Source organism: Hypomesus transpacificus, chromosome 7, assembly GCF_021917145.1.
Source record: "Hypomesus transpacificus isolate Combined female chromosome 7, fHypTra1, whole genome shotgun sequence".
Lineage (NCBI taxonomy): Eukaryota > Metazoa > Chordata > Actinopteri > Osmeriformes > Osmeridae > Hypomesus > Hypomesus transpacificus.
Genome location: NC_061066.1, coordinates 9,138,435 through 9,160,773, shown reverse-complemented (window position 1 = coordinate 9,160,773; position 22,339 = coordinate 9,138,435). Strand labels below are relative to the sequence as shown.

General features: G+C 45.1%; 1 protein-coding gene and 1 long non-coding RNA gene across 3 annotated transcripts; both read right to left on the bottom strand.

Annotated features, from left to right (window-relative positions):
* Positions 1-1,898: 1,898 nt before the first annotated feature.
* Positions 1,899-9,332, bottom strand: LOC124469617. Its single transcript, XR_006956317.1, has 3 exons — positions 9,314-9,332; positions 8,141-8,276; positions 1,899-3,586 (listed from the first exon to the last, which is right to left on the bottom strand). It is a non-coding gene; the product is annotated as an uncharacterized LOC124469617 (long non-coding RNA).
* Positions 9,333-14,516: 5,184 nt separating this feature from the next.
* On the bottom strand, positions 14,517-22,320 carry ube2h (ubiquitin-conjugating enzyme E2H (UBC8 homolog, yeast)). Of its 2 annotated transcripts, XR_006956323.1 has the most exons (6): positions 22,006-22,320; positions 21,874-21,913; positions 21,116-21,168; positions 18,970-19,098; positions 16,420-18,487; positions 14,517-15,624 (listed from the first exon to the last, which is right to left on the bottom strand). XR_006956323.1 is itself a non-coding variant. In XM_047023114.1 (5 exons), the coding sequence occupies exons 2-5, from the start codon at positions 21,906-21,908 to the stop codon at positions 18,363-18,365; spliced, it is 342 nt and encodes a 113-aa protein (XP_046879070.1). In that variant the 5' UTR covers positions 21,909-21,913; positions 22,006-22,320; the 3' UTR covers positions 14,517-18,362. The 2 variants fall into 2 exon arrangements, 1 of the variants encoding a protein (XP_046879070.1); XM_047023114.1 differs by having other exon boundaries at positions 14,517-18,487.
* Between the last annotated feature and the right edge of the window lie 19 nt (positions 22,321-22,339).

Genomic DNA, 22,339 nt, shown 5'->3' with positions numbered 1-22,339 from the left:
CAAGGATTCCTCTGGAAAGCCAAAAACCTCTTCACCTGCTCATCCCGTCTTCCCAAGGAGGAGGACTAGCCCCACAGAAACACACCGACGCTCGTTCTTCAAGACACAGTTTATTCAACATTTCATAAATAATAAAGTGCTTTGAAACAAATGACACGTGTGATTTATTAGACATTTTTTTATAGATTCAAATCACATTAAAATCCATCAAAAGTAGGAAGTAATTCGTTTTTCAGATTCCTTTTTATATCTATATAAAACCTTAAACCTGAATATTAACGATACGCATTTTATATGCTCTCAAATTCCCTACAGCACCTTGTATTAACTCGTCCATTCTCAAATGGTCAGATGACCACTGATGAAAGGGCCAGGGATAGTGGTGATGTAAGCCGGTTGGTGAAGTAGTAGAGATGTAATCAGCTAATGGCTGCCAGCAGGGTCTACTTGGCAGATGGGTGGACCCATGCGGATATGAGGACTCAGTGGTGTGACTTGACCTGGAAGCCTAGAGTTCAGGGGGCTCCTGTAGGAACATATCAGTTGGTGCTAATCCTGGCTCACACTATGGGATTTACGCTAGCTCCGTGGCAGCTAGAAGTATGTACTTCCCCTCCCTACAGATCTACCATGGTTTGTGGCGGTAGTGTCAAGAAAAATGACTGAGTCATGAAGAATCTATAATGTTGCCCTCGAAAGGAAATTATCGAACTCATCCCGTTCTTATTACCATTATCATCTCCCCGTCTCTCTCTCCTCCTCAGCCTCGCATTAAAACACTCCAAAGATTGATCCAAAATGGGGACTGCAGAGTGGATGCCGTGAACCAGTGGGTCTGGGTTGAGAGCCAAAATGTCTGCCCCGGGGGCTGGTGTTGAGTAATGGGAGGATCACTGGGAGTCTGAGAGCCGGCGGTATTGATTCTGCCTGACCAAGAGACACGGCTCAGACCAGGCCCCGGCTCCACAGGGGGTGGAAGAGGGCGAGGGGGGGAGGAGGAGGAGAGGGGGGATGGTCGTTCTTGTTGCCTGGAGTCGTGCAGGCAGACTAGAGCAGAGCTTTAATCTCCACTAATCGTTTCTTAATACGTGCATCCCCGGCCCCCACACCCACCCTCTCCATCCCTGGAGATAATCTCCAGTCCCTGGTCCCAGCATCGAGGCCTTGATGGCGGGATAGAAACGCGTGCAGCCTTGCCCTCCGACACAGAAAGACCAAGGGACAGGACCATGAGTGCAGCTGTACAGGGACAAATAGAGAAGTCCCACAGACATTATGAAGGATTTTAGCAGTACGTGTTTACGTAAGTATAGTTTCTGTGTGCTTAAGAGTCCAGTAGTTGATTATCCCTGAGAGCCATTAGCTTTGGGTATTCGGTAGTTGGGTGGGTTGTCGGTAGTCCTCTGTCCTGCCTTGCCTAGCTCACACCTCTGTCCACGTCTACATCAGACACTGCGTAAGAATGATGGGTCCTTCTAATCTCATTTCACTAATGCCCCGGCCTGCATTAATGCACAGGCAGAGCTGTCTTAGCCACGCTCCACCATCCCAGAGAACCACCACTCACCAGCAAGGTCTGTGAGAGAGAGACATTAGGATAGGCTGTGTGTGTGTGTGTGTTGGTGTGTGTGGAGGGGGAAAGGGAGAGGAGAGAGAAGGGGGGTAGGATGAAAAATGTGGTGTAACCTGAGATGTGCATCCCATCTGGAGAAGGCCCTGCTTTGACATGGGCTATCCCACAATGCACTTTGCTACAGAGACGATCGTTAGAGAAGTCTGAGACAATGGATCAGCCTTTTGAATACGTTTATTTGCATTTTAAAGAGACAATGTTTGCAACTGTTTTTTTTTTACAGAACATACAGCATTACTGTAAATCGTAACCAACAAAGTGAGAATCCTTTCCACGAGAAACAATCACATTCTTACAATAAACAACATAAAACACTTACACGTTTTGTGCAACAAAGAGTGCATGTCATCGATGCCTGTTATATTCTGCAACATGAGACAGGAAGAATAAAGCAAGGCAAATCTGATTCAGCAGCCTGTCTGTCTGGCAGTAGAACAGGATACGTAGCCGGCCACTTTTTGTCGAGGCTGACGCTCTGCTGCCCACAATCGCAACATTTCCGTTTTATTTTCTATTTTCTCCGGCCTCGAGACACAAAAGGAAATCCATCTTAGTGCAGGTCGGACATATCAAATACACACCTTGGGCCACACAAGCGACAATACCATCATATTAGCCCGACACTGAAGTGCACAGTACAACATGGGATTTATACACAGGCAGATAAAGTCGTTTTAATCCCAAGATCCCCCTGTCACCCACATAACGGCCCCTGACCCAGTTAAACTGAGCTGAGCAAGGGCCGATCTCTCTGCTCATGAACGGTCCGCTGCAACCAACCAAATCACTCTTGTGAAAAAGACTCCAGACCCTGAGCTCCAAACTGCACCCTTTTTCTCCAAAGCAGGTTTTGGACAGGAAAGGAGAAAAGCTGCATTGAAAGAGGAGAGTAAGGTGACACCACACAGTTAGCTAATTATGCCTGTGATAGGAACGAAGAGAGGTACCCCCTGTTGGCTGGCTGAAGGCTAAAGAGGGGCTCTTTCTTCTGGGGTCTTACGTAACGCTGGGCCTCCTTTTCTGTGCCGACTCCTGTTCCAGACGTGCACGAGCACACCCGACTGACCGAATCAGAGTTGACGAGAGGTTGACAGTGAAGGAACCCGTCAAAACGGAGACTTTCCCAAAAAGACTCACCCCTTCACAGCGGTCAACTTACTCTGACGATATCTTAAATGTGCCGTCCTGGTTTATTTTCGACACATCAACACGCTTTATGGCTTTCATTGCCCGTGTCATTTGAGCTGTGAGACCGGGGTGCGCAGGGGAAGAACACTAAGTTTCACCCCGCCCTGCAGCGCCAACAGCCACTCACTCGTGGAAGAATCTCCCTACACTAGACGAGTTCCACCTCCAGCTCCACTGGAGAAAGACATGAAGGCAGAGTTGGTGGTGACTCCCGAGTGCGGAGATGTCCTCTCCGGTCCCTTCCTGGTCATGGGCCGAGCTCTCCGGCAGTAGTTGGCAAGTCTAGAACCACCGGATCCATCTACCTCACCAGTGTGAGTTCTACCATTGCCAAACACCGCCGAAGAGCTGCCTTGATACTTCATACTCGCGCCAAAAACCGCGAGCAGCTGTCTTGATGTGGATGGTTATTGGTACTAACTAGTATCCGATGACTAGTTCTATTGATAAGCATAAGTACAGAAGGAAATCCCATTTCTTCTACAACCGTTTGTCACATGGGAGGTGACCTGTGGCAATGGTAGGCTTCCCTTAAAGATGTCGCTGGAAAGATAGACACAACCACCATCAGGCCATTTTCAGAATCCACTGAGGATGTCTGCTATATCTGATCATGAGTTATCGGTCGTTTCTTTCAACCGTTCCTTTGTCTTTTTCCTCGTTGTCTGAGCTGTCGTCCTTCAGAGGAATGGAGTCTTGAGTCACAGCACAGTTGCACTCAGCAGCATATCTTTACAAAGTGGTCCACGTCCATCCAATCATATCCTACAATCACATAATGAGGTTCAGATTACATTGTGCGGACAACAACTGAAAATTGAAAATAATCTAATGAGTGCATGAACACAGGGAATCATTAGTGTCAAGCTATTGGTTTCCAAGACAAGTCAACCTGGTAATGCAGAGTTAGTTATGTTGAAGTCCAGATGTAAGTCTTTCATATCCTATATTGGCACTACACATAATTGCTCAAAGTATATATACAGAAGCAAAAATGTGCTAGTGCCAAAATAGGCCAAGAAGAGGACAATCCCAAGGCAAGTTGTGAGCTTGAGAGAATCCCAGAGACTAGAGTCTCCAGCCCAGTCGAACCCCACCAAACATCCCACCGACCACCTCATGCAGTCGGGGTCAGAGCAGTGTGGAGCCCCCCCCCCAGCCAGAGAGCTGGGTAGAAGGACAGGAGAGAGGAAGTTAAACGTGGTGGATGGGCGTCATCCAGCGGTTCTTTCTCTGCTCTGTTTATGGCCCTATGGTAATTCACTGATAGTGTGCTTTCACAGTGAATTCTACCAGTGCCATACACAGAACAGGAGTCGTCATCACCCAAGCACAGAAGGCAGCTCACCAGACAGAGAGAGTTTGTCAGCCAGTTATCCCTGCAGAAGCTAAACTGACACCAGAGACTGCACCATTTGGAGGAGAGAGAGGTAGGCTATTCCCTGGAGGAGGGGGGGTTGGGGTGAGAAGAGGATGAGAGTTGAGAGGCATGCATGATTAGATAGAAGCAAAGTGAGGGCACACGGGTTTTCAGGACATGGTCAGTGTGGCTCTGCAGAGGACGGATGAGGGTGGAGGAACAGTTACTAGGCTGCCACGAGATGGGAAACAGAAGATCCTGTAAGTCCGCTTCCTAGGAATGAACACATCACTTAATTCCTGTCCACTAATACCTCACCTGATCTTCTATTTTTTGATTTCCGAGAAAGGGAAGGGTGGGGTTAGCAATTGGGCTGTACCTGGTTTGTGGCGTTTCTTGTGGTAAAGAGGCAGTAAATAAGACCATTTGTGACCCTTTTGGCTCGACAGTCATAAAATGGACTTGAATTTAGATTTTTTTGAAGTCAGTCCAGCGCAGCAGGGAGTTTGGCAGGATAACTTCACTCTGGTAGACGATGCCAGAATACAAACTGCTCTTGGCCTTCTGACATGTTGTCAGTGCTATTAACGCCCCCCCCTGTTTAACATTCTCATTAGATTTGTTTCGAGTTTTTATATCTGGCAGCTCACAAAATATACAAACGAATTCAAAAGGTCTCGTTACACAATTTAAAAAACGACCAAACTGACCTTCAATACGTAAGTAAACTGATGGCAACCATTCTAATCTACAACCGTAATCACCATCCAGCCTTAATGGCCATCATCATGCCATCATTTTACCCATGATGCTCTCCTGCTGAGGACACGCCTCCGTGTGTCAGATCGGTCCGGACCCCCACAGTCATCTGCTGACATTGTTCACCTGAGTTGACTTCTTAACAGGCTCCACTGAGCTGGTTACCCAGGGTCACAGGAGCACATCCATGCTCCACACCCAGAGATGACAGGGGGAGGGTGGGTGTGCACCCCACGAGCCACACAGCAGATTACTCAGTGCCTTCTCAGGATCTGATTGTTCTACCCAGCAGCCAAGATTTGTCTCTCTTAATCTTTGCAGATTAAACGAAAATAAAAAAAATATACATATTGCAGACATGCACAAGAGGATTTTAGTTTCGTCCTGCCCAAATTCAACTGTAGGACTGAGTCCTTGCTGTAATTGCGTCAGCTAGCACACACTAGACCTACCCCATGGAAAGACAAACACAAACAGTACCGACTCTATAGTTCCATCCTGCTATATGGAAAATGCATTTCTACCCCCTGAGCATAGCCCACACGATACAGCCAACATGCAGCCCGTTGAGACGTTTAAAAGCGAGGTATCAACCCTCTGCTAAATGTCCTCATGAACGTGTAACCCATACCGTTGTTTAATGTGACTTTTTCCAAGCTCATTGCATTCTGCAGCACTCTGCCCAACTACAGCTGACACTAGAAGCAAGCATCTGAGTTTGACTGCTGGAGTTTCAAAGACTCCAAACCTTTTTTTTCACTCTCCCGAAACTGAACATGGCTGCCACACTGTGTAGCTATTTGACAACTTCAACAAGGTGACTTACACCACGGACAGTCGGGTCCTCTAAACGTGACAGAAACCAGACACACCAGGCATAAACTCACTCACAAAACAGTGTACTCCAACATATAGCCTCTCATCACCTTATACACCTTGAGTCTCTTCCTCAGCCAGCCTAGTGGCTGCATCCCAATCAGTGTGAGTCCTCCATCTCCTGGTCTGCTCTGCCTCAGACTACCACACCCTGCTAGGCCAGAGTCAAGCCATTAGCTCTCTCACCCTGGACCCTGCAGTGAATAGGGATCCATTGATTCCAGCGATCAAACCATGTTCTAAGTGATTCTTCAGAAGCCCAAATGGCTCCCAGAGCAAGACTCCTGTTGCCATTTCCTGGAGGAATCAATAAGCACTAAAAAGCCAAGTTGAAAAAAAACAGGATCCTTTCAGGTTTGTCTGTCTTGTTTTTCTCCCCCACCAATGATTAAAGAAGGAATCGTCTGGAGATATTGGCTATGCGTCATTGTTTAGTCAATGCAGATTCAACCCTTTCTGTGAGAAGATTCCAGTATATTGGGCATCTAGTCTGGAACTAATTCATGCAAAACAATACAAATCAGATTAGAATCACTGTTAAACATATCAATCTTCTTTTGAATTTGATAATAATCCAGTTAACAGTACCTATGTAGATGTTAAGCAATATGTAACTGACTAATGTGATCTGTGTAGTCGACATATGAAGACCTAATGAAAACATAACTGCCTAAAACAAAGGCAAGCATCTTCCTCAAAATGCCTGAATCAATGATGAAATTAACAAATAACATTATGACAAAAAATAAATGCAATTTGGATTACATCCAAGCAACATTCAATGATTGTAAAACGACTTAATCCAGATTATAAAATGCATATTTGATTACATATTTGTTTTAAATGTTTTCAAGAATGTATATATCAATCTAAGTTTGAATTAATACGTTTGGAAACGATCCATTACTCTTCAGTCCTAAAAACCTAATTTCAACCCAAGTTGTATTATTCATGGTAAATGTAGGCCTATAGTAATTAAGTGGGACGGAATGTAACTTGTATGAAGGTGATGGCTTGCGTGCATTGTCTGTACCATGAGTATATTCTGGTCAGCCTTCGTTAATTTAACCCCAATGACAGCGGCAAAGCCTTTCTGTTAATCGCATTTGTCTGATTACGGAGTCTACAAGTCTTCCCAGTTCGGTTATTTTAGGAGCGATTTGGCAAGACGCGCCATGGTCTCCCGCCTTGGACACGATATGTTGAGGCAGTCAGTTCAAAAGAGATTATCTTACCGATTTGATGCATAACGTATTGTTTATGATAGGCTACGTAACACTTCTAGATTCAAATGAGGCCTAAAACGTTATAAGGGGCAGTTGCACAAAATAATTACTCCCTATTCCGTGGAATAAATCTGTTTGATTAAAATGTTTGGAGTTACGTTTAGATAGACGATTCATTCAATTAAATTGAATCTCCAATTAAATATAAATATGAAGAAATATCAATAGCATCACTCCACACAATATGTAAAACAGGAACGCTTTTAAACATACAGGTGCTTGTTTCTAGAGGACGGCAAAAACACCTGTTCTTTCAAAGCGATGTGGGTGTCAATCACCCATGTAGTAAATCGGCATATTTGCGTTGAGTATTACATTACACTGTTAGTTTAATATTCTAGATACTATACTGTACACTTTATAGCGCGCTTGTAAAAAAAAGAAAAAATGCATTATATTTTTTATTTCGTTTTAGTGGTAACATAACGCTATTAAACGGATTAGGCGATAGACTGAATCGAAACCTGGTCTATAATATTGCATCAAAACAAATAATAGCCTATGAAACCACATTATGAACTATGAATATAACAAGTGAAAACTTTTCCACAAACCTATGATCGAACCAATTGCCTATAAAAAAAACATTTGGGTGCCTAAATATCCTACCTTTTCTGGACCCAGTGAGTTTGAACCATTTGAAAAAAAAAATCCTGCAGTTACATCTAGGCACAAAACAAATAAACTGGCCTACGTTAATCCAAAATGATTGAAAATTATACACAAAAAACAGGCTACAACATCGTCTACTCTGTCCGAGGGCCCCGTGCCTTTTCCTCCGAGATCAAGAGCTAACTGAAATAGAATGCAGTGGAGTCTGCTCGAGGATATGCTCGCAATGTCAGGATCACCTTTATCATAATCAACGGAAAACCGTTCGCACCACTTCATTCAACAAGCAAAACTACATTCGAAGCCTCCTCGAGCCCTTATCCTCAACTAAAGAATTACAATGGAACAAAGAAATCCAAGCGGCGTAGTTAACTTCCTGAGTATCAAATATCAAATTCAGCCCCTCTCCCCTGCATACTTTTTTACCTGAGAAAAAGGCTGAGCACGCGGCGTTGTGGCGACTCCAGGTGTGCGAGCCTCCTGTTGGCTCCGTTTTCCACCGTCTATTCCGCGCGCAGCTATCGTCTCTGCTTCTGCCCCCAAGCCGCTCTCCTTGTTTGGGCTGCGAGAGCAAGGATTTGCCAGTGGAGAAGATAATTAGTTTGTAAGCATCTTACCCTTGTACCAAAGGAATAATCCAACCCACCTCTGTCTCGCGTATTTTGCGATGTCACTGCCTCAGGTGGGGTTTTTTTCTTTTAAGGTGGAGCTCGCGGGAGGCAAGGCAACGATAAAAGTGCCTAGATTTTGGCTTCAGGGCTATAGCAGCCTAAAGAGATGCGGATTGGTTGTTGACCGGATTAAACGCTTTCATGGCGAATTATTTGGTCCACCTTCTCTTTATTGATGGCATGAACTATAGTCTAAGGTCCAAGTCCCCCCAAAATAAACTAGTCAAGGTAACCATGTTGGAGATTTGTAAAGATTGCCATAATTACCTTTACAAATAATATGTTGTGCTTTAAAAAAAAGCCTACATTCACGCAATGCGGGCATTTACGATGTCAATTTATCACCGAGGAAAATTGCTGCATCATTTCAGCGCTATCGCCATACAGAAAGTGAAACATTTGACTATAGCCTATTTCGTTTTCTTAGATTTTTTATGTGACTTTTGTTGTTTTATCATTTTTATAGAACTACATGCAGGAAAGCAGCCCAAATATTGTGTCCGCGGGACTTTAAGACAGGTGTTTACCTGTAGTACCAGTAGACAATAGAGGGTCTGTCTTGAGGACTATAGGAACAGAAAAGGGGAAATGGTAGACTTACTTAACCGCGCGGGCAGACATGGCCTGCTTGGAAAAAAGCAACTCGCGTTAGTTCTATTTTCTTTCTGTTACGTTAATTTCCGTTTACAGCATTATGCCTTCTTGGCACTTTTAAAACATTTAACGCTTCTCACATTTCATTAATTGCATAATATAAAAAAAAGCAATGTTGTCTCTAAATGAATGCCAGATTTTACGCACGAGCTGTGACCGTGCATGCGGCCTCACCACGCCACGCCGCAAGCTGATAGTGGCAATCATGGAGGTAGGCGAGTGCTGCATTTTCCGAAATTAAACCTGGGACACAGAGACAATTGCGGAATCTTACCAGCCCCCACTTTAGGATTAGATTTAGTCGGCTGTCATAGTGTTGAGCCTGCAGTTCTTGGGTTGAATTGCTGCAGGATCAAATGACCCTGTCCAGATGGCCAATGATTATCAAGAACAGAGGAAAAAATACTGCATTTTCATATGAACAGTCTGTGGCCCTGCCTAATATGTGGAGTCTGTTCTGTATACCCCTTCTCTCATAGTTACACATTTTACTGAGTCCACAAAACATCTAGTGTAGCCTATGGCTTAAATCAAAATAAACATCATCAGGTAAACATATTTGGAAGAAAGGTTATATTTTATTTCCAATTATTTGTTTAGCCTTTCTTAGCTTTAGACTTAGCAGACCGATTGCATCAACAAAACCATCAGTAAACCATACAACCTGAGATGGGATGAGAGCCCACGCGGCTGGTAGTCAACCCCTTCGATGTAGGTGTCACTCCCTCGTCGTCCAAGCAACGGACCCAAGAGGATTGAACCGACGGTCACGCTTAACGTTTTACGCAAGGACTCACTGCGGCCTACGGTGAGGCAAAGTGAATCAGTAAAGGATGACATATGCAATGGTGGAAGGATGCCTAATATATGGAGGTCAATTCTACCCATACTCCTCTCCGGCGGTTCGCTTGAGTCCATATACCTGCTGTTGATAATTAGACAGATAGCGGTGTGGAGAAAAAAAAAGGTCCAATATTTTCTAGTGAACCGACTGGCGTTAGTGTTGCGGGTTTGGTTACATCCTTTCAAACTCAATAGCGACAGTGAAATCCATCCTTGGTGACACATCATCACCGTCAGCTTTGTGACCTCAAGGACGGCCTAGACCATCCTTACACACTCTTCTCCAAACCGCATACTTTGTTTCCACCTGGAAAACCTGTAACTTTAGCTGCGGATCATCTGTGTGTGAGACGGACCGTATAGAAGACGAGAAGGGCCGATTAATTTTTAAAATACTAATTTAGTTCTACTCATTCCTTCCCCAGTTCCAGATGACTTTGTGGGCCCAGTCCATGTAACACCTGCCAGGAAAAGTAGGCTATCGAATGTACAGAGCGCTCTTGTGGCATGACATGTATTTTTCAGGGACTATAGGCTACACGATAGGGGCACTCACTGAAATAATAATGCGCAATAATTAGCAGACTCAAAATGCTAAATTCTGTATTTTTTTTGTTTATTGAAGGTCACGGTCATCTAAAGATAATAAAGTGCTTTTAGGATTCGCGTTTTGACCTCACATCAACATTACTATTCCGTTTAATAAATAGGATAGCATGATAAAACAAAAAAAAATCCCGAACTAGCCTACATTTAGGGTTAGGGTTATTCATAATATAGGCCTATATATACAAATAAAAAAACGCGCTGATGACTTGCAGGTTAGCCTACAGTTTAGTATATCACATATGGTGGGCATATTGTCAATATTACTTTGAAAATCTCAGGCATCTTCAGAGCTAATAATCCGGATTAACGAATTAGAACTGGACGTCAGCGCCTGGTTGATAAATTATCAAGAAAAATACGCAAACGCATATACGGAACTGACAGACCACACAAAATATATCATAAATGAATATTATTGGAATATTTTCAGCCTACTTTTGTGTCATTTATCTAAATACCAAGACAGGGATATAGATAAAAGATAAGACAGACAGGCTAGTGAATTCGTACAAAACGTGAACTATCTATCTAGGTAGGCAAATACACTTTAATAGCCCTTTAATTTATTTAGCTTTAGCATTTTCTGATTTACATCTCGATCAGAGACTGTAATTTATTGTTTTAATAATTTTAGAAGACCGTTCTAATTATTTATGTTTTCATACAAATAAAAACCCCTCCACCCCCTCTCCCCAAAAGTAAATTGCTGACGGTCTGCACGTCAAAGCAGCCGGGCCGAAGCACAGACAAAGGTACCGTCACAAGTCAATGAATCCAAAATATTAACAAAAAATGATGAAATAATGAAAAAAGCTACATAGAGCATCTAAGACAATATGATTTTGAATAGTTAAGCATAAGGGTATATTTAAATGTTTAAGTTTGAAAGCATGCCATGGAGGTAGCGTCGGTTTTCCTACACGCTTGGACCACCATAACAACTATGTTTGGTCTATCAGATAGACACCCCAGCTTCCGGGCTGACGGGTCCAGTAAGACAGTACCTGGGAGGTCCTGTTTATCAGGGGGCCATCTATTAGTAGAGACCTGGGATCATCCTGCTAAAGGCCCCACAGTTTCACTGTAACAGAGCCTGCAACATGAGACCATCCACTGTCTGTCACTCTAGTCTCCCTTGAAACACTACCAAAAAGATGCCATCTTGCCTATCTTGGTAACATATTCCGCCAGTTGCCAGAAGGATGGCATTTCATCCTGGATAACAAGTACCCCTCACTTTAACTGTCACACTAATGAAACGACCAGTTTAATAGTTTTAATTCCTCTAAAATTCCTATTGACAACGATCATAACATGCCTTCTTTATCAGTTACATTAGCTAATCTACGCAGAGATGCTGCAGTATGCAAGCAGCCAAACACACATCCGGTTTGAAACCACTGAGGATTTCAGACCTTACAGGGTGGTACGTTCGTATCCATCTTTCACAAGTACAGGGATTGGCCCACCAGTGGCTCAAGACCACTGCGGCATTTTGGGATTTCAGATTCCAATCCATACCCTCATCCCAGCATTTTAAGAGACAGAGAGACTGCATGACCAGTCCTTGGCAGTTCACATGGACAGTCTTGACATGGTGAAGATGATTAGGCCTTTCTACCAACCATTTTATTTTGTGTTTATTGGTAAAATTGTGAATTTTCTGTGGATAAATCTACATTTATTGATTTTCCCCCCAAAAATACAGTAGAATAAAATACACCTTTACTGTGGAGAATTATGTCTTTTTAACACAGGGTTGGTGTTGTACCACCCACCCGTTGTGGAGTCTGGGGGCTTTGTGATGATTTAAAAACACCAGAGTCACTGGTCCTGCTCTCCCGTGTCCAATCAGAGCTCCGATGCGGGACTTTGGCATCACGTCATGAAGGCCCACAGGTCTCCAGACCAACGCACTGCGGATAAAATAGCTCTAAATATTTCATTGAGGAGCTCGGGTTGCACAAGCCCTGGAGGTCAGGACAGTCAAGAGGCAGACGCCCCTGCCTCGCCTCCTGCTCTGTAGCTGCAGGGAGAGGCCGGGGGGAGGAGGCTTGGGGAAAAGGATGAGGGGAGGAGGAAGGCTTGTGGGCAAAGGAGGGGAGGCTAGAGAGGGGGCTTGGGGGGAGGCTCATGAGAGAGGCTTGGGTGTGTTGGGGGCGGTTCTGTTTTTCAGCAGTGGAGAGGCCGACTGACTCTACAGCTACACAGACACCAGAGACAGTTCCTGTCAGTGATGGGACGTGGAAATCGCGTGCCTGGCGTGTGTGAATGCCCAGACCCCTTACACCATATTCCGATATGTGTGCCCTGTAATCCGCTCTGCATGCCGGGTCCGTTGGTAGACGCTTCATTTACATTTACATTTAGTCATTTAGCAGACGCTCTTATCCAGAGCGACTTACAGTAAGTACAGGGACATTCCCCCCGAGGCAAGTAGGGTGAAGTGCCTTGCCCAAGGACACAACGTCATTTTGCGGGGCGGGGAATCGATCCGGCAACCTTCTGATTAGTAGCCCGACTCCCTCACCGCTCAGCCATCTGACTCCCTGACATTCCTCCTGATGTTGAAGCCCCTAGAGGGATGCACAGTGAGGGACGTGCCGGGGCTCGTGGGCTGGAAGAGAGTTGGCTACAGAACCAGGCTGAGGTTCAGAGAGAAGGATGGAGATGAAATGACACAGTCGAGAGAAAGAAAGAGCATGGGTCCAACAGGGGAGGAGAGAGATGGAGGGAGGGAGGGAGGGAGGAAAGAGGGAGGAAAGAGGGAGGAAAGAGGGAGGAAAGAGGGGGGAGGGATCATGTGTCCTATGTCCAAACCTTCCTCTCTAAAGTGAGAGTTTCAGAGGGATATCTATGCAGATTACAAACGCCAACCACTTTTAATCAAAAGGAAAAGAGGAAATGCTTATATTCACCATCATTTCAGCCCCGCATGTTCGCATGAAATCAGGGAGACAAGAGGAAGGAACAGATTGCTGCGTGAGAATACATCGTTTTAGTGAAGAGGAGATTAAATAGCCGTATGTCAGGCTTTTTCCCCCCATTTTTTCTTTTTACTGCGATGGTTATGTGAGAGGAGAACAGTAGTGCTCTCTACTGGCCTAATATGGAACTGCACATGGTCTGGGTTTTTTGGTGTGTTCTGGAGACATGAGCCAGGTGAATTTAGCCAGTAAACCCTTTAACGGGTACATTTTAACCCGTCTGATAACAATCCATACACCTTCCATTGGAACCTAGTCGATTTGTAAACATTCTAATTGCTGTGAATAGAATAACGGAATGCCTATGTCAGCGCCATTGCTGATACTCAAATCAAAACAATTATTGTGAATTTGATTCTTTGTTCTGGATCATTATTTGTCAGATTACCTCTCCAGTCACCAGGGTGACGGGGTAGTCTGGTTTTATCCTGCCACAGAATACACGAGTCACTGGTCTTCGTTTTAAATCACTCTCACGTCAATCTGTATAAGAGTATGACAGTAGGGCTACAAGTCGTTATTTATATCTTTGAAAGTTGTTTTTATTTTTTTTACTGAAGGTAAATCAGATGAAAAGGTAGCTAGTAGTATTCAGACTTTATCTGGGGTATGAGTTCTGGGTAAAGTAACTGCAATGTGCCTCTTTCTTGATATTTTCAAACAGCAGTTCATGCTGTAGATAGTAAAGTAGACTGGATTCAAGTTGTGGCTTCCAATGCCTGGGGTACTGACCTCCTTCTCAGGTTTCACTGCAGTCAGGTTGAAACACTGGCCTACATTGTTAGATGGGCTTGGAACAAGTCGCCATTGAGGCGGTGGAAGATTTGAATGTGGCTGCCACCTAGTGGTCAAACAGAAATCATTCAGTTGCTGAGGTTCAAATTGGTGACAAGATATAAAACATGCTCAGGAGTCAGAATATGCTCTATAGTACATTATATCCTACACACAACACTGGACATTGTGTATTAATTAGTTCAGGTGTTCATGCAACATTTTTAGATGGAGCTGGACAAAAAGCACTGGGACAAGTTTATACACATTTAATGTTTTATTAAAAAAAGAAGTTATAACAGTTTATTTATACACAACTATTTAAGAGATTATAATCCTATAGATAAGAGAGCATTTGTCCTTTGTGACAAGCATGCCCACTTCACAATGCAAATTAAATTTGTGAGAAAATTTAGAGGAAAAGGATGAAAAAGAAAAAAAGTGAGTTAGCATAAGACCAAGGACGGTAAAATAAAATAAAAACACCCTTTGAAGATTTTTTTCAAGTATCACACACTAGGTACCAAATACATCGTTTACAAAAAAAACAAAAAAACAGCCATTTTTCATGCTGTGTGTGTGTGTGTGTGTGTGCACGCTGTCCTCTATTGGTTGTGACAACAGTGGGCCATCGTCGGGTGCGTTTCCACCCGGCAGAAACTCAAAAGACAGAACGACAAGGGTCTAGTCCCGTCCAGTCCATACCAGAAGCATGCAGGTGCACGGGACAGGTACGGGGGAGGGACGGGGGACAGAGGGCCGTCACAGCGGATCAGGGACCCTGGCTCTGCTGCTGGTGAAACCACAGGCTTCTCAGGGTCCTCCTGTCCACGTGTGACTGACTGCTGGTGAAACCACAGGCTTCTCAGGGTCCTCCTGTCCACGTGTGACTGACAGGAACAGCACCCTGGGCTGGGCAGACAGTCAAGGTCCTCTCTCCTTTGTTAATCCAAGCAGGGTGTTGTAGGTATGCCAGGGGAGGGCTGTGAAAGTCTGGATATGCAGTTCTCTCAGTGACACTGAAGAGGGTGCTGTATGGACCGAGCGCCCTGTCTCTCTAAATACTTGAACACAGGTTGACACGGGTGTTTAATGTGGGTAAACTGATGTAGACGTGAAACCTGGTAGCCTGTGGTCTTATGAAGAAGGGAAAGACAGTGTAAGGAAATGAAGCGGGAGAAATGTTCTTTGCACACTTTATCCAAAAATAATTTATAATCAAAGTTGCAACGGAAGCACACTCATTCTTCAGTTTATTGGACATTTTGAGGGGGATTCAAAGTCTTTTTTTGTTGTTTTGTCCACGACTGGAGAGTTAAAAACAAACAGGAAACTCAAAGGCTGTAAATATTCCTCTCGTAGTTGAGTTAGTCTGGGGGGGGAAAGAGAGGGGTAGGAAAAATAAACTGAAAAACAGTTGACCAAAATGTTCACTATAGAAATCGGCTAAAGCCGAGTATTTTGTTGACGTGTCGCCCATTTTGTGGGTAAAGGAACCTGCAAAACCTATGGTTTCAATAGTACAACACAAGAGCACTCTTTCTTTTTAAAGAAGATAAAAATTTCACAGGAGCTCCCCCTTTTTTTTTTTTACATGGCTGTGTCATTACAAATGTGCTTTTTCTATCACATTTCTACACTTGTGTCCGGTGTTCCTTATACTGTAGTACAATACTGCATAAATGAAAAGTAAAAACAAAGACAAAATTCAAACCAGAATACCTAAAACCAGAAATTAAGTAAAATTCAATTTTCAAATGCGGTTTAGCGTGGCAGTTTCGCATAAAACAAACAAAAAAACAACTGTTTGTTAAACAGGGGTGCTCGATAATGATTGGGATTAAAACCAAAACGAACACAAAACCCCCCAAAATATTTCTAATAGAGAATAGATCCTTCAGCTCAACAGACAGTTGAGCCAAACACAGCCCAGGACTGCATATTCTTGTGACATCATAAGTTTTGCAGACCCCTCGTTGTCTGCCAGGATAAGGAGAATGAGAGACCCAAACCCATAAACACCAACCACAAAAACTCACAGGGTTACACCCAAATCTCTCTCTGCTTCTAAGAAAGCTGATTATCCAGTAGCTTTAAACAGTCAAGCTTTTTTGGGGGGGGAGATACTGGGGGGGGACACACACAAAAAAACATTGTGCAGACTTACATTAGTTTGTTCTGGATTATTCTTTATCAGAGTACCTCTGCACCTCACCAGGCTGACGGGGTCATGTGGCCTCGGCCTGCCACAGAATACGAGTCACTGGTCTTTGTCTTAAATCACTCTCACGTCAATCTGTACAACAGTAAGTTTGCCAGTAAGGGTACAAGCAGGCAGACACATCTCACACAAACCACAGAATGGTACACAAATTAAATGAACTTATTGTTTTACTTATCAGACAATTACCTCAAACAAGCTAGCTCTATATGTGATATACCCTAGTCCCCACCCAGCAAACTAACTATCCCTACATCAAGTCAAACACTTATCAGAGTTTAGCACAAGCAATAGGCAAAGTTGGTAAGTTCAACAATGAAAAGAAAACCTGCAGAATCCTCCCCACCCTCCCTAACAACAACAACCACCAAGTGAAGAGTAAGTGAAGTGAATTCCATCCTTCACTAGGTCAGAACTGGTATAGCTCAAGCTCTCAAACGCTACAGCGACACAAGCTCCTTAATCAGTTCCACAAGCGCCAGAAAATCCAACAGAACTTGACATCCAGATTATGCCCCGACACTGTACAAGAAAACGTCGCTCGGCAAAACGAAATCAACAGAGTCTAGTGGAATCCATGAGGAGGTCAGAGAGAGAGGGGTTGGGTAGTATAAAAAAAATAAGAAAAAAGTAACACTGTGCTTTTTACATTTTATTTATACCTCCATGGCTTTTAACATTTTTTTTAAATGAAGAGGGGCTTTGTGATTCCTTCTGTTCTCCTCTGGGTATAGCTGTATTCTGAAGCTCAGGTTAAAAATTGTTTGCCAGGAATCCACTGACGTTGACTGAAGGTATGGTTGCTCAGGTAATATGCTAACACATGTGGGGACTGAACAGACAGACTCACTGTCCATCTCTAGGCTTCTAGGTAGTTGAACCGCCAAACTTGTTAGGACAGTCTAGGGCAGAGAGGTTTGTGTGTTATGAAACACTTCTTCAACTCTTCCGTAACGCTTTGACAACGCTTGGCTCATAAGGCTCTATGAGGATGTACGAGGTGCTGTAAACACACTCAACAGACAAAGCTTGGAACCCACCCTGTCCACAGGAAATGACATCAGTGATGAGCTAACAAATACACACAAGTGACAGATGATTGATTTCCTCAAAGTGACGTTCAGGTTTGGGACTTTCAAAAAACCCAAAACATGACGGATCGGCTCAACAGCCAATCACGTGGTGTATCTCACAAAGCGCAAGACAGGTAACAAGGCGTCCCGTTTGCCAAAAATAAGGTGTATCCAATAAATGAGACAATTCCAACTAAAAGCTGTTTTTCTTTTCTCACCCTCCCCCACGAGTATGACTAAAGGAAGGAAAAGCTGTACGATAACCGCCTTAAAAACAACAACCTTCGACATCCTCCTCTTCTGCCCTTCAGGATGCTCCGCTCCGCCCCCTTCCCCCCAGAAAGGTCTTCGTTCGGTCCAGTCAATGCAACGGAGGGGTTTGAGGTCAGAGGTCAGGAGCAGAGGGGGGGGGGGGGGGGGGGGGGGGGGGAGGGGGGCGGGCATGGTGCTAATCTTAGCTACTGGTGGAATGTGAAGGGATGGTTACTATACCACACACGCACACCTTTGAAAGAGAATGGGGAAGGGGGGGGCAATGTGACTGGGACTTGCGGAGGGTTACACACCTGTTGTGAGCCTGGGGTTTGGTAGAGGGGTTGTGGGGAGCCGGGGGGTGGATTGCCATATACACCAAGGCTAGATATCCATAAAAATCCTTGTTTAGTAGTAGTAATAATAATAATAATAATAATGATTAAAAAAAATCAAGTTGTTTAAATATGAATATTATAGTCTGCTTCTCATGGTTAGGAAATCATATAGTCTCTTGTGGTTTTAAAGGGGGGTGGGTGCGTGAGAGGGGGGGGGCTCGTATCACTACAACTCCATATCCTGGGCTTCATCCTCTGAGAAATCCGACATGGAGCTTTCCGACGAGGAGTCGCCCGCTCCCTCCTCCTGCTCCTTCAGAGCCTCCTCTGTTGCATATTTTTGGATGTACTCTGGAGGGGGAGGGGGTGGGTGGGGGGTAAAGGTGGGACAGACAGAACCATAGCGTTGGCTTTGAGAGAGCTCAGGGAGCAGAGATTATACTTCTGACGAATTTGGCAGGAAAACAGGCATACACACGCGCGCACACACACAAAATGAGGACTATAGCCTTCAGCAGTGACATGCAGGTGATAAAAAGAGCAGAAACCAAAGCAGATGTAGTGAGAGAGAGAGAGAGAGAGAGAGAGAGAGAGAGAGAGAGAGAGACAGAGAGAGAGAGACAGACAGAGAGACATGAGACAGAGAGAGACAGACAGAGACAGAGAGACAGACAGAGACAGAGAGACACGAGACAGAGAGAGACAGACAGAGAGACACGAGACAGAGAGAGAGACAGACAGAGAGAAATGAGACAGACAGAGACAGACAGAGAGACAGACAGACAGAGACAGACAGAGAGACAGAGAGAGGAGAGAGAGAGGCGGGTGGGTACCTTTGATTTTCTGTTTGTACTCCTCTGGCCTGTGGAGGTACATGGCAGCGGCATCTCCGTTCAGCGGGTCGATGGGGTTGGGGTACGCCAACAGCTGGGGCAGGAACGACTCAAAGATGTTGGTGAGATCTAAAAGAGAGAGGGGGAGGTAGAGAGAGAGAGCGAGGGAGGGAGGATAGAGAGAGAGGGGGGAGAGAGCGAGAGAGAAAGAGAGAGGTAGAGAGAGCGGGGGGAAGGGGAGTGAGGAGAATATAAGGTACATTTTAAATGACCAAATCCCGAATAGCCAACAGATTCTTACTTTTCTATGTACATGAAAACAATAAAATGTTGTTAAAGTACACTGTGATATGCAGATAGACTATTCCAGCCTAACCCTCTCCCATGGGTGTCAAAAGGTCGACCCTGCGTTATGGTCCGAGCGAATGGCTGCAGCGCAGTACCATTTCCCTCAACCAGGTGTCACTGTTGAGTCCATTCAAATGCGATTCAAAAACATTTGACTGGATCGGCGTACATTCAAATAAGGTTCTGCAATAACAATAATCGAATCAACATAATTTGTTTTAAAATGAAGAACTGAGATGTAGACAATGGATTATTGATTGAGTTGTTTCCAACACTCCATCGTCGAAACATTTTCTTTCAAACCCTAACGGATTAAAATTCTTGTTCTCACTGTGAAATATTTTTTTACTGTTGATTGTTTTTCTACAGGTACACTTGCACTTTTTGAGTTTCATGTTTTTTTTTTTTACTGTAACTTGTTTAACTGCATTCTCTTATGGTTTTTCCCTTTTGCACTTATTGGGTTTTCACAATGTATGCTTCATGTTTTGGCTGCTCACAATGTTTGGGGCTATCTCGTTGTTATGATCAGTGACCTATGCACTTTTGTAAAGCTCTCTCTTGGAAGTCACCTTGGATAAAAGCGTCTGCTAGATGCATAAATGTAAATGTAACCCTAATTTTACCCTCTACTTCAAGTCGACGACAGCCTAATCAAACATGTTCCGGACTCAAAAAGGCACATCTCAAGTTGACAAGAGCTGGCTCCACACACAGTGGGGATTTAGTGACCCTCCAGCACAGGGTCCCAGTTCCACCCCTGAGAGCCTGGCTGAAACTGAAGAGGGTGTGCTGATGAAACATCTGTTAGGACCATAATCACAGTCACTTAAGCCAGCACACCGCAACCCTGACCTCGGGGAGGAACCACAACTGGACACTGGGAGAGAAACGAGGAGGTGGAGAAAGAAAGATAGAGAGAGGGCGTGTCTGTGCCTGCCTCTCAGAGCTATCGAAAGCCAGGGAGAAAAAAACGACAACCCAGAAAGTGAGATAGGAGGAGCAGAGAGAGAGACATCAATGATGACTGGACACATATCTATATCTATATCGAGAGAGAAAGTGACTGGACACTGGAGACTGGAGAGAAGAAGTGAAGATTAAGTAAGTCAGTCAGGTGTCTGAGACTGGCCCAGACCTCCCCCCCCCCCCATCTCCCCTGACTCCTAGTTTATCATCTCTGCATGTGGGAGGCCACCTCTGTGCAGAGGGCAGCTGTAGGCCAGCTGTAGGCCAGCTCTGTGCAGAGGGCAGCTGTAGGCCAGCTGTAGGCCAGCTCTGTGCAGAGGGCAGCTGTAGGCCAGCTCTAGGCCACCTCTGCGCAGAGGGCAGCTGTAGGCCAGCTGTAGGCCAGCTCTGTGCAGAGGGCAGCTGTAGGCCAGCTCTAGGCCAGCTCTGTGCAGAGGGCAGCTGTAGGCCAGCTCTAGGCCACCTCTGCGCAGAGGGCAGCTGTAGGCCAGCTGTAGGCCAGCTCTGTGCAGAGGGCAGCTGTAGGCCAGCTGTAGGCCAGCTCTGTGCAGAGGGCAGCTGTAGGCCAGCTGTAGGCCAGCTCTGTGCAGAGGGCAGCTGTAGGCCAGCTCTAGGCCAGCTCTGCGCAGAGGGCAGCTGTAGGCCAGCTCTAGGCCAGCTCTGCGCAGAGGGCAGCTGTAGGCCAGCTCTGTGCCTCCCCTGACCTTGCTGGCTCAGGGTATTACCTAGTTAGCGTTCGGTTCTCCCACACTAAGAGGATTAGGGGCGACGCGGCTACCACCAGTCCCGCTCGTGTCCCTCCAGCCTGGCCCAGCCCCATCCCACTCACCGTACAGTGCCGTCCAAGTCTGGTTGATGACATCTAAACACACCGTTCCTGACCTGGAGAGGGGGGGTGTTGGGGTGGGGGGGGGGAGAGCAAGAGGTTAAAAGAGAGAGAGGGGTGAGGGAGAAGATACTGTTCATCGCTGGTCACCTAAGGCCTTCATAACACTACTGAGGAGAGCTTCAGGACCACAGAGAAGCTGGAGGAGGAGATCTTCTATAAGTCCCTGGATGTGCCAGCCATCGCTCCCCTCACAGTCGAGAGCAGCAGAGCACAGGCAGAGGAGAGATTACGCCGATCAAATTCCTGTTCTGCACTTTCAAATCCCATAATTCCTCTCACTTTTTAATCTCTGGGAAATAAACAAAAACATCTATTTGCGGACTTCGTGGAAGAAACGGTTTCTTATTTTCCCTCTGCGGTGGAATAGGACGACAGGGCCACAAGACCTTTACAAGCAACAGATTTGGTGTACAATAGTCCTCCTAGTGTTGGTGGACAGGGCTGGAGGAGATTAGAGGCAGATTTTGCCAGACTTGATGAGCTAACATTACGGTGATACAGATCAGATTAACCCTCATTCCTTCACAGTGACGGCTGTGCTAAAAGACATCAGCTCCATTTCCGTGCAGCATATTTCAAACGCTGCCTTCTCAACAGGCGACATACAGTACTGAACACGTCACACACGCCAGCCAATCAGAACGCACAGATCAAACACATCCGTCCGTTTAACAGCAACTGGGCGTTTGTCAACTTACGCTTCGTCGATGTTGGGATGAAAAATCTTATTCATGAATCCTGCAAGAAGAGATCAGAACACGAGAGGTTAGACTGTGATCAACGTTCTCTGAGCTGATAGTCAACCTTCAACCCTGGGCCCCGCTGACTACCTATAGATGGTGATTTGAAGGGGTATTTGTCTGGTAGGTCGACTCGCACCTTCCACACACCCCCTTCGTATGGTGCTGTATGAGATAAGGAGGGATGGGGAGAGTGAGGATAAAAAGACAGATATGATCAGAGAAAAGAGTAGTGGAGGATTACAGAGGATTACAACTTCCTACATTCACTAAAACGGACTTTAGACGGTAGGGGTTGTGAAAGACTTTTTCACAACGTCCGAAAACCTCATCTGTAGGAGCAGCAACAGGGATGATAGACAACAGGAGAGAACAGAGGAGTTCAGATTCATTAGATTTTGATTTGATGAGGTCAGATGTTGAA

What these genes read in the sequence shown, in the direction of transcription:
- ube2h (XM_047023114.1), bottom strand. Translation starts at nt 21,908, where the DNA reads ATGAATAAGATTTTTCATCCCAACATCGACGAAGC. An exon ending in CATCCCAACATCGACGAAGC is followed by an intron (nt 21,169 to 21,873) that starts GTAAGTTGACAA and finishes CCCCCTCTCCAG; the next exon opens with GTCAGGAACGGTGTGTTTAG. An exon ending in GACTTGGACGGCACTGTACG is followed by an intron (nt 19,099 to 21,115) that starts GTGAGTGGGATG and finishes TCTCTCTTTTAG; the next exon opens with ATCTCACCAACATCTTTGAG.